This window comes from Lepidochelys kempii, chromosome 6 (genome assembly GCF_965140265.1).
Source record: "Lepidochelys kempii isolate rLepKem1 chromosome 6, rLepKem1.hap2, whole genome shotgun sequence".
NCBI lineage: Eukaryota > Metazoa > Chordata > Testudines > Cheloniidae > Lepidochelys > Lepidochelys kempii.
The window spans coordinates 85,232,436-85,245,483 of NC_133261.1; the positions used below are offsets into that span (position 1 = coordinate 85,232,436).

General features: G+C 38.8%; 1 protein-coding gene across 3 annotated transcripts in view; it reads left to right on the forward strand.

The window, feature by feature from the left end:
- Window positions 1–13,048, forward strand: part of AKAP6 (A-kinase anchoring protein 6) — a 405,063-nt gene that overhangs the window by 178,825 nt on the left and 213,190 nt on the right. For all 3 annotated transcript variants that reach the window (XM_073348987.1, XM_073348985.1, XM_073348986.1), the window contains exon 5: window positions 4,347–4,469. In XM_073348987.1, coding sequence (XP_073205088.1) covers window positions 4,347–4,469 — 123 coding nt within the window. The remainder of the gene's footprint in view (window positions 1–4,346; window positions 4,470–13,048) is intronic.

The window sequence follows — 13,048 nt, forward strand, 5'->3', positions numbered from 1 at the left end:
CCAAGTTTAAATCCAAGTTAAACCAGAACATCTGGGGGGGGGTAGGAAAAAACAAGAGGAAACAGGCTACCTTGCATAATGACTTAGCCACTCCCAGTCTCTATTTAAGCCTAAATTAATAGTATCCAATTTGCAAATGAATTCCAATTCAGCCGTTTCTCACTGGAGTCTGGATTTGAAGTTTTTTTGTTTTAAGATAGCGACCTTCATGTCTGTGATTGCGTGACCAGAGAGATTGAAGTGTTCTCCGACTGGTTTATGAATGTTATAATTCTTGACATCTGATTTGTGTCCATTTATTCTTTTACGTAGAGACTGTCCAGTTTGACCAATGTACATGGCAGAGGGGCATTGCTGGCACATGATGGCATATATCACATTGGTGGATGTGCAGGTGAACGAGTCTCTGATAGTGTGGCTGATGTTATTAGGCCCTGTGATGGTGTCCCCTGAATAGATATGTGGGCTATCACCAGCAGGAGAGTGAATTTGTGGGGGGGGGGGTGGAGGGTGAGAAAACCTGGATTTGTGCTGGAAATGGCCCACCTGATGATCACTTTAGATAAGCTATTACCAGCAGGACAGTGGGGTGGGAGGAGGTATTGTTTCATATTCTCTGTGTATATATAAAGTCTGCTGCAGTTTCCACGGTATGCATCTGATGAAGTGAGCTGTAGCTCACGAAAGCTCATGCTCAAATAAATTGGTTAGTCTCTAAGGTGCCACAAAAACTCCTTTTCTTTTTGCGAATACAGACTAACACGGCTGTTACTCTGAAACCTATAAAATCATGAGTGGTGTGGAGAAAGGAATAAGGAAAAGTTATTTACTTGTTCCAATAATATAAGAACTAGGGGCCACCAAATGAAATTAATGGGCAGCAGATATAAAACAAATAAAAGGGAGTTCTTCTTCACTCCAGCGCACAGTCAACCTGTGGAACTCCTTGCCTGAGGAGGTTGTGAAGGCTAGGACTATAACAGGGTTTAAAAGAGAACTGGACAAATTCATAGAGGTTAAGTTCATTAATGGCTATTAGCCAGGATGGACAAGGAATGGTGTCCCTAGCCTCTGTTTGTCAGAGGGTGGAGATGGATGACAAGAGAGAGATCACTTGATCATTACTGGACCTTTGGTCTCACCTAGTATTGCCGTTCTTATGTTCCTAGACCCAATTTCGTCAAAAACATTTCTTAAAATATATATGTATTTTAGGAAATATCCAACACAAACTGCATGAAGATAGCCCCTTTTTTGTCTTTTACTGTACATCTTCAACATTCATTAGGTATTCATCATTCTAAATAGGATTTTTTGTTACTGCTAGCCAGTCAATAGACCGGTAATCACATCTTCAGTAAGGTCTAGGTTGTGACTTGGAGTGTCTCGCAGGGTAATCATTGAGCTGGTGCTAAGTTTATGCACCATCCTTTGCTCAAGGCTGTGCCTAAAAGTATGCTTTAGCCCTAAAGTAGCAATACCTATTGCTTATCAGATGGAATAAGCAAGACCCAAATGTGTGCCTCAGTGCTTAAAGTGATAAAGGAGCAGCATATTGTTTGAAAATACTGATTTTGGTTTTAAAGTTTGCATGTAGCCAGGCCTTGGAATAATGCCAAAGGGAAGACCTGAAGAAGAGCTCTCCTCGAAACCTTCTCTCACCAACAGAAGGTGGTCTAATAAAATATTATCTCACCCACCTTGTCTCTCTGAAGAGAAGTAGAAGTTCAGCTTCAAGAGCAGGGTTGTAGTCTAGTCTTTAGCAATAGACCTGATCCAGTTGACTGTATTTGCATAGGTTTCAATTTCCAGTGGAGCTGCCTTCCAGGCAGACATGAGTCATGAGTCTGGCATTGAGATGATAAAGGTGTCTCTGTCCACTAGCATCAGACTATTAAAATAAATAAGTTGGAGTCGTAGGCACTACTGTGAAAAAATTGTGAAAAACATTTTGATCATTAGTTTGTGACAAATAAAGTACGGATTATGGTGAATTTAGTTTGAGATAAACACGTGGAAAATATGAAAAAGAAATCTCCTATCTTATCTAGGCTCGCATGTATTGTCTTCATTTCCATTGTCATGTGTTTAACTATATGGGTTTTCCTTTTAATTTTACCAGAAGTCAAATGACAAGTCAAGTAAAATTGTGGTCTTAATTTAGTTGCGGGGCATCCAAATCTGCATTATGATGTTCCTTAGCACTTATTTGCAAAAATAGGCACATATTTGAATGTTCAGATGTAAGATTTAGAAATCCAATTTAGATGCTTACAATTCAGCAGTGGGTTCCCTCCTTAAGATTTTGTAGACTGACAATGCTCCATTAGGCCTCCAGATGGTGGTGTTTACCCAGACATTGAGATTCAGGAGCTGGACAGTGTTATCTATCCTCTGACTGTCATTTTCAGTGTCAGGCTTTTAGTTTTTTAAATTATTTTCAGTTTCTACAGATGTGTTCTTTGAATGGTTTCAATAAAATTTTATAGCCATCGTTTGAAAAATAGTAGGATTATTGTGATTTGTGTTTTGTAGCAGAAAATATTTCTCTGACAGGGACGTAGCTTGGGTTAGAGCTCCCCATTCTATCATCATGCCTCTCCTTTCCTTTAGCTCTCTTCTCAGTGCCCACCACCAACCTATTTATTTTTAGTGGGGATTTTAATGTCCATAATGTTGTTGGAATTTTTATCTTTTTTTAAACAAAAAGATTCTGGCTCCTCAGAGCTTTACATGATATTATCTATATATTTAGTAAGGCCCAAAACACCCTTCAAACATTTCCTACCCCACAACACAAATGATTCAGGTCATAAACCTGTTGTGGGTTGTCTCCCCTCATGTGGTAAATACAGGCATATTAAATGTGGCACATTTCATAGCAGAGAGAAAAAGTATTTGACATCTAAAAGGCTAGTACTGGAGGGATCCGAAATTCAATATGGAAAAATACAAACTGGAGCTGCCTTTTGTACTAGTGCGTATCGGCATTACATGCTTGAAATCTTGAAATATTTTTTGAAAAATTCTGCTAAAACAGTACTTTGTTATGGGGGTGTAATATATTACTTTTTTAGTAAAATACATGAAACCTGTACAAGAGAGCACCTTTATTTTGTGTGTGTATGTATATATGTCTGCCTGTGTATGTATATATCAAATCACCTTGTTTCTGAGATAGCATCACTAGGATGTGGCAAGCAATCAGTAATATGATTTGTAGTATTCTTCTCTGAGGCCCAGAGGGTAGAGCCCTGTTCGGTGGTAGTTCTGAAATTTTTTTGTTAAAATTTAAAACTTTTGGCAAATAAAAAAAATCTGTTTGGGGTTGAACTAATTGTTTTATTTGACCTGAAAGATTTTTTCCCAAGCATTTTTAAAGGATTAGAGGAGTGCCCCTCTCCCCCCACCCCCGATCACCTTTAACCCAGTGGTTAGGGCATTCACCTGGAACAGGCATTTTAACCCAGGCATTCACACAGGAGCGGGGAGACCTTGGTTCCAGTCCCCCGCTCCAATGAAATTGAATTATTTGTACAAAGGGGAACAAATGATAATGATACATTGGTTACCTCACAGAGCTGTTGAGGGCATAATTTAATTAATTTATGGGAGGTGCTCAGATACCAGAGTTCTGAGTATCCTAAAAAAGCCTATGAATAAATAAAAATAAAACTAATACACCAGTGCTAGCATTATCTTAAGCAATTCTGGGATGGTCATATTAGATGAACATACTCTTAAAATCTCTCGTAAGTCAATGTAAACATCGTGGCCACGCTACCCTCTTAACCTTCCCTTGACTCACGTTGAACAGAAGACTCTGGTGGAATTATCTGCACTCAAAATGGGCCTTACAGCATCATCCAGTCATGTAAAGTCAGGGACATCATTTAATAGTGCCTTTCATAAAAGACCAGCAGTCCTTACATTAAATGCTGCACATTCTGCCTTGTATATCACTAGAAGGGATGCAGCTGCCACATCTGGCTGCCTGAATAAGGGCTTCCAACCCATCTTTTATCATAACCCAGGCCTCTCACACAAATCCCCCTCACTTTTAAAACCCCATTTTTTTTCCATCTCACCACAATCTAATGAATCTTTTACACTGGCCTGTCCCAAGAGACCACCTTAGATTATCCCAGAACACACTGAGCACAGTCTTGCTCCTCCTTTATTAGACCACCAACCAATTTTTATCATTCTTTGCATGGTTGTTGAGGACAAGATTTCACTATGCAATGCTCTGTTGGTTTAAAAAAATAAAGAGCATGCTTTTTCCAGATTGTCATTGTACTAACAAATATGTTTTTCTTGTTCTTTCTTTTTTCTTATCTGGTAAGGGGTTTGTAAGCAAGCTGGATGAATTCATTCACTGGTTAAATGAAGCCATGGAAACGACAGAGAATTGGACTCCTCCTAAAGCAGAGACAGACAGCCTTAAACTGTACCTTGAGACACACTTGGTAGGACAAGATTACATTATGATTGCTATCAGTAATTGAAGTGTTCTGCTGTGCTTTTTGTTCGTAGATTATTTTTTCTAATTATTAGTCAACATATTTTAATGCCATATTTACAGTGTTGCAAATTGAAGTAGTATTCAAAATTCCAACAAATTCACTTTCTGAAAGAAAAACAAAATTTCCTGCATTCTTTAGCAACCATAGTGTAGCAAAAATCTCTCTTTGAAAATGAAATTAGAAAAAATTATATTGCAATTCAGAGATTATCCTCATATTGAAAGAAAAGGGAAATAATAAAAGATAAAAGTAAAATTATATTTCTCCTGGCCGGTATTAATGAAGCTCTAATTTATTTTTTCTGTCTGCCACATTTTTAATCATAGTACAGAATGATTTAAATAAAATATTTGAATTTATTATTTCAATCATTTTAGCGGATGTGCATTTTCTATCATGTAACTCGCTATTCTTGCTGTTGTGCAAAAAGCCAAAACATTGTGTGGAAGTAGGAAACACTTGGCGAAATAAGATCTGAATATAGTACAGGCAAGAATTATAGATTGAGAGGCACTGGATAAGCCTCATCAGGTTTTTACTGAATACTTCTAACAGCTGCTGCTGGTTACAAGCAGGTGAAAACCAACTACAGTAGTTGAATTGTAGTAAAATATGAAAAGCAACCATGTTAGATGAAATGAGATTTTAGATGCTGAAAACCTTGTGCTTAGATTTTTCAAACTATTATCAAACATATGGGGCAGAGACCATGTCTTCCTATCAGTTTGTATGGTGTAATGGAGTCCCATTCCTGATTCAGACCTTTGTTACTAACCCAATATAAATAATAATGAAAATGCCTCCTTAAAGGAAAAGTCTTGTGATTTAAGTGGCATAGCTCCCCAGGAAAAGTATTAAATACAATCTGTGTATGTGTGTTGCAGAACTAATTTTCAAGACCGTCTTCTTCTGCAGCCCAATTGGATAATGCAAAGTAGGAGCAAAAATAAATAAATAAGCTCCTCCATTTCAAAGAATTGGAAATCAGTGAGTTTCAATACCCTGATACAGTAAATTCTGTTGTTCGTTTATTTCTATTAATTTAATGGTCGGCCTGACCACCATTAAATTAAGCAGTTAAAAAAATGGAACTTACCCTGCCACAACTTTAAAACTCTCTGATCTCCAGCTTTCAAGCATAAATTGACATTTTTCATGCCCTTTATTGATGTTAATCATTTCCATCATAGTAGTGCCTAGAGGCATTGTGCTAGGCACTGTGCACGTAGGTAGTAAATAACTGTCCCTGCACCAAATAGTTTGTGATTCTGCCATGTATTTTACAAAAGTTCCCTTGGGCTAACATGAAGCCCCATAGACTTTGGCCCCATGCAAGTGCAGGGATCTGACCACGCACCCACCACACACTGCAGGATCGGCACCTAAAAGTCCTGGGTCATTTCAGTTTGTTCACTCCTACTCTACTGTATTAAACTCTCTGGAAGATGGCTTTCTCTGAGCTAGATGGACATAACTGCACTGTCCCAAGAGCAGGACAGAAACAAGGCTGTGACTTTCAGTATCTATTTCCCCCTCGCTCAATGGGGGAAGTCATCCGTACCAGCCCTCTTACTAGCACAGATTACTTGAAAGTCTGCCCCAGCTCCAGAGCATGGGCCAGTGCATTGTGGGAGTTGGAACCAAAATTACTCTCTCCCTATCCCTGCCTGTACATACGCTACCCACCACTGTGGGATGGGCAGGAGCAGCCTCATGGTGGCTGCTCTTCTCCTTCAGGATTCACCAATATGTATAGTCTGCATGGGAGAGTGGGCATCTTACACCCCCTCACTTCTCTGTGAAGGTGCACAGGAGAGATCACACCTGAGCCTTATACCTTTGTCTATCATTTCATTAGATTATTTTAAAGCCATTAAAAATCTATCACCAGAGTGTTCCTGATGCATAGAGTACTTTACACGTTTCGCGTGTGGGGGGGGGTCATTTACATGAAGTAAGAGTGGTTCCCCCCCCAATCCTTCCATGAAGTAGTAGAGTATATAATACACTACAATTTCAGTCTGTGAATATACCTTGATGGCATGTATATTGTCAGTCTATGTAAGCAATTTGTTGGACAGCACGGAAAAGCAGTAGTGATCCTACAGCCTCATTTCTCCTGGGATTTAAAAAAACATATGCTATCATATTCCTTTCTTTGCAGTAGAAGATTGAATTATTAAAATAAGAGATATTTTTGTAATAGGAAGATAGAGTTATTCGTATTAATTAGAATATCAGCTTTTCACTGGTATTGGTTTGACAGAAATTCCAATCTGTGTTTAAACAGATGTATATGAACTTCAATTCACATTCAGTTCAGTGTTAAAATTCCTCTTGATTTAGCATTTTAAATCAATGCTGATTAAGGGCTTTGAGGGAGGGGGGAGCTTACCTCCCTCAAAGTTTCTTGTTTTACAAGATAGGTTCTGCAAATTTGAATGCCATCAGCTTTTTTTGATGTCTTCTGAACAGAAGGCACTTTGTACCTTGCAGGCTAACTCCTAAGCGAGGTTCCAGGTTCCTCAGCACTACCTCAGGGTTTCTGCACTGACATCCAGTTGTGAGTTGACTCTCTTTCAAATAAATTAATAAAATGAATTTGCCTCTCTCCTATAGGTTTAATCTACACTAGCTATCTTTGTATTCACAATTATCAGTGGAAGCTGCAATATAAACATTTCAGGCATCTTTACCACAATCCTACCAGATTGTGTATTATGGCGACAAAGTGGGCTAGTGGAGAAAAGGCTCTGCCTCAGATTATCATTGCTGCCTGTGGCCCTGCTCTGACTGAAACATATGGCCACAATTAGGGTTGCCAATTTTGGCAGGACGTATTCCTGGAGGTTTCATCACATGACATAATCTTTAATGAAAGATTAATTTTTAATTGCTGGAGACCCCAAGGCAATCCTAACCCTAGCCACAACAGGGAGCTGGATGTCAATAAAAGGGGATATTTTGTACTTGCCACTTAACTCCCCACTGCTGCCACATACAGGGAAGAAAATAAAAAGAATCTCAGATGAGGACAAGGTTTATTTGCTCCCTTTTTGTCTATTGGCTGAGGATGCTCTAGCAAAGATAGTACTGGTAACAGGTTTCAAGAGACCTCTCAATTTTTTTGTCATGTCACCTGGACCATCATTTCAGGACCTCAGCATGTGACTATTGAATATAAATTATTTGAATATTAAAGCTGAATTTTAACTCTCCTCTTGCTAAAATAAATAAAGTTAGCACCACTGAATGGAACACTCACATTTAGCTTTCTGGGGAAATGGAGAACCGTAACAATTTGTAAGGGATAAAAAACCTTTGATACATAAGCAACTAGTCTGAATCCAAGCTAAAATGCTAGTGAACAAAAATCAGCCAGGTTTACGTGAAATTAACTATTAATTTCAGTCCAGTTCCTAGTGGGGGGAAAAGGTCCATATCTCAAGAAAAAAACATTAAAAATGTACACTTCTGCTCACATTCTCAGAGTGTACTGTATTGTATTGGCATGACGAATAACAATTTTCATAAGAGTTGGTCTTTCAGGTAAAGGTTGAGACGAAGTGCTGGAATAAGGAATTTTGTGCTGTTGCTGTGTTCTGCAACTACAAGAGATATCTGTGCAGCCTTGTCAATCTAGCACCTTCTAGGAGCTCAGAATCCATTTATAAAAATTCAAATGGTGAAAAAAATCAGCTCTGTGCCCACTCCTGTGACAACGCTCATTAAATTCATGCACACATAGATATAAAAGAATACTGGTAATAACTACCAAAAAGTGTATAGAACCACTTGGAGACACCAACCTAAAGTGCATATACTTTAAAGATACAAACATGATCTAGAACATGGATTCTCAACCTGGGCTTGTGACCACACATTTGGCTACATCGGAGGAGAGTTCTAGCTATATGAGCTAGTTGGAATGAATGTCCAAGTATGTAAAACACCAAAAACCACTTTTCTGGGCATGGACCTAGAAACATTGGCAAGGTATTTGTCAAAAATTAGTCATTCTCTGAAGAGACATAAAAAAAGACTAGTTTCATAGCTTTCTCACTGACAATTCAGAGGCTCTAAGATATCCTCAATTCTAGGAAAATGGGTGATGGCAGTAGTGATAGCATCCAAATACACAATTATCAGATATTGGGAAGGATGGAAAATACCTTCATAAGCCCAACAGACAAAAAAGATGACCAACACTATAGAAATTGCAAAGCAAATCAGAAAAAAATTATGTAAAAATCTGGATACTTTCTTAGAGAGTGATTCACATGAGAGTAATATGATGCTTATGGTACACTGTTGCCAACATCATTTTTCCTGTCTCTTTCTCTCTGTCCTTTTCCTGTTCCTTCTTTTCCCCTCTGTTTTATAGTTTTCCTTCTAATTATTTTATTTAAATGCTGTCCTATTTTGTGGCTCCTGATTCCTGTTCCCCACGCAGCTGAAGACTACCTACTGCTTGAGGTGGAGGCATCAACAGGTGACTCCATGGGGCTGGGTAACACATGCTCTTGCAGCTCAGTTGGATGCTAATGGGGCAAAGGATTGAAGCTTGGTTCTGTGACCTACTGCCTGAGCCTGTAGTCTTGTACATGTGAGCTGTTCTTTTTGGCCAGCAGCTTTAGGGGCCACTGAGGGAACCAGATCACATGGAGAGTGATTTTTTCAAGGAGCCAGCTACTGCTTTATCCAAAACCATAGGAACACATTTACAGTGGGGAAGAAATACAGATATGGAATCATGCTTTAACCTTCTCTCCAATTCACTGGCTTGAGGCTTCCAAGCAGGGACAACCCCCCAGGTTGGAAAACTGCTTTAGACCTTTAAGTAGTAGATTTAGAAACTTACCATTTAGGACATGAAACCATGCAACTGGTGTGGAATAAGATAATATTTCTCTCAGAAATAAAGTTGATGAGTTAGATAATACAGCTCATATAATAAAACCTTGAAGATTGCTGCATTTATTGAGCACATAGAAAGACCTTACCAAGAAAGAACCTTTGAAAAATGGTTTCTGATTTGCTTTACCTTTCATAACTCTTCTGTTTCAGGTTTCAGAGTAGCAGCCGTGTTAGTCTGTATTCGCAAAAAGAAAAGGAGTACTTGTTGCACCTTAGAGTCTAACAAATTTATCTGAGCATAAGCTTTCGTGAGCTACAGCTCACTTCATCGGTTGCATCCGATGAAGTGAGTTGTAGCTCACGAAAGCTTATGCTCAGATAAATTTGTTAGTCTCTAAGGTGCCACAAGTACTCCTTTTCTTCTGTTGCAGTTATGCTGATTTCTGCCCATTGGCTCCCTGATCAAAATCAGCTTCTAAACAGACTTCATGCACAGGTTTTGGTGGTTTGCAAATCAGTTTTAATCAAAAATAGCATCCTGAAGGCAGCTCATGAAATGAAAGCATCTATCTAGATTATACTACCTCGCTTCTTAAACCAAATGAATTTCTTACCAGCTCAACAAATAAGAATTCAAACTGATGTTCTTTACCCTGCCCATTTAAGAGGTTGCTGAAATGGATACGTTATCACTTTTATTCCTCAGAGGAAACCATTGCTTTTATTAGAGCACAGAAAAAAGTAAGTGAGGATATGAGAGTGACTATTGAGAAGGACTCAGACAAAATGTATTTTTAAAGTGTGAAATTCACTGGGGCTTTTTTTTTCTTCATATTGTAATATTTACTTTTACCGTTTGTTACTAGCATGACTTTGCTTTATTTGATTTGCTTGTGCCAGCTTCCTAATTATAGGGCTTCCTTTGATGTGCTCTTGGATCTTTAGTCCACTGGTGGTTCTGTGTCCTGTATCAAACTTAGCACGAGATAACCTGTGAGGGACTTTATAATGAAAATCCACAAAGAGTGCAGCATCACCTTGTTTAAATTAATTTGTTGCAATGCTTTTTAACTTTAAGAAGAATATGTGTTCCGGGTTATCAGTGAAAAGATCCAATGTACATCTTTAGTGACAGATCTCTTCTACTGAATATTTATTTTTCTACTCTTCTTCTATATGTCCCCCCTTCTCTTGAGATGTTTGTTCATCTCATACCTCCTAAAGGGATTGGTCCAATTATCTGACAATTTCTGTAACTTATAATATGTATATTTCTAACTACTTAACATATTCAGACTTTCTTATTCTTATGTCAAGAATTACTGGAATTGTTCTCTTTCTTTTTAAGATTTTATTTTATATAGACAGATATGAATGATAATTTGTTACAATAATAAAAGTGTACTAAAATTTAAGGAAGAATAGCGAGCTAATTAAAGTAATTATAATTAAGGCAATGGCTGATCTCAAAGCTTTCCCTTATCATATTAGGAAATTATCTATCAAAACATAGTTAATATTCAGGTGCCAACATTTAGATTGTCATATTTTAAGTGTTATGTATTTTGTTGAAGGAGACTAGCAAACATTTACCTTCAGTTGTGTAGAGTAGCCTGAGTCATTTTCTTTTGTGTTTTGATAGTCATTGTTGCAATATGGAATATTGGATGGTGATTAGAGCAGGGGACTAAAAGTGTGGACTCCAAGATTCTGTTTCTGTATCCATCTCCGATTCATTTTGTAACTTTGGACAAATCGCTTAGGTCAATATTTTCAAACTTGGTGCCTAAAAGTAGACTCCTGAATCCATATTTGTATCCACCTAAATCAGAAACATGATTTTTAGAGCAGCTTCAACTCCCTCTGACTTTAATAGGAGTTATGCGTGTGCAGCACCTCTGAATACCAGGCCACTTATTAGGTGCTTAAATGTGGATTTAGGTGCATAACTTTAGGCACTGAAGGTGTGACGTTGTGGCCTTAATCTCTCCATGTCTCAGTTTACCTATCTTTGTGTGGCCAAATTTATATTCTTATAAATATAACTGAGTTCAAAAAAGAACTAGATAAGTTCATGGAGGATAGGTCCACCAATGGCTGTCAGCCAAGATGGTCAGGGACACAACCCCATACTTTGGGTGTCCCTAATCCTCCAACTGCCAGAAGCTGGGATTGGACAACAAGGGATAAATCACATAATTGCCCTGTTCTCTTCATTCCCTTTGAAGCATCTGGCACTGGCTGATGTCGGAGGACAGGATACTAGGCTGGATGGACCATTGGTCTGACCTAGTATGGCTGTTCCTGTGTTCTTAAGTTTTTCTAATACTTGGTTGCCTCACAGAGATTTATGAAGCTTAATTTATGTGTATGAGACACTTTGAGATCCTCAGGTGAAAGGTGGCATAGAAATGCAAAGTGTTTTTATTATTAAGACTAAGGTTGTTTAGTCCATTTATATGCATGGCTGGCCTTTAGGGGTGGGTAGGCTGGGCAATGGCCCAGGGCTTCCATTCTAAGGGGGGGCACCTCTGGAGCCCCTCTGCCCACTGCTGCTCTGTCCCTCCACCCCAGCCCTGTACCCAGTTTCCACTGAGCTGGGGTTCAGGGACAGGGTTCAGGAGTGGAAACTGCCGGCAGCAACTGCTGCTGTCTGAACAAGCCTTCAGATTAGCGAGTGCTGCTCTGCGAGCTGTTTCTCACACTCCCCCAACACGCACTGTCTCTCTCACTCCCCCAATATACACATTCTCCCCACAACTTAAAATTCATATGAAAATAAATGCAGTTCCAAGTATGATATTAATAGCAATGATGGAGTCAAGTGTTAGTGAGTCACACACATGATTGTGATCAGTAAACATAAATGAAAAAATAATTAGAAAAATAAATTATCGTTCTTAATAAAAGAGGAAAAAAACCTTAATCATGTGTGTTAAAATTAAGTAAATACATTTGTAATGGCGTGAAAAACAATGGACTAAAACAGAGTAGATAATGGCAGATAGAGTAGATAATGGTTTGCTGTTCCCGGCCAATGGGAGTTGCAGAAAGCGGCACAGGCCAGGCCACCGCTTCCCTCAGCTCCCATTAACCAGGAACGGTGAACCATGGTCACTGGGAGCTGCAAGCGGCCGTACCTGCGGACGCTCAGGTAAACAAAGCTTCTCGCGGCCTGCCAGGGGCTTACCCTGAACAAGCCGCGAACCAAGTTTGGGAACCCCTGCCATTAGTAACCTAATAGTTTTCACAGTAATTAGGTATTGGATTGCGATAAACCCTTATGATGTGAAAGAATAGGAAGCATAAAAAGATCCTCCCTGCACCCCATTGCATAGCTTACACAAGAGGATTTTACAGATCCATAGTTGAAATTGAGTTTATTATACTTATAGAAGGGATTCAACCTCTGTTATGAATTAAAATACAGTGTATCCTCCCCAAAATTAGAGCACTTACTTTTTGAGTATAGAGTTAATTTTCTGAGAATTTACAAGTAAACCTGTTAGTTCATTTTTATTAAATTACTGTGTATACTCGTTCATTAGACCATTCATTTATGAGCCGACCCCCCAAGATGGATAGGTAAAAATAGCAAAAACTGTGTATGACCCTTTCACAAGCCGACCCTATGTTTCAGGGCAAACTTTGGCTCCCAGCTGGTC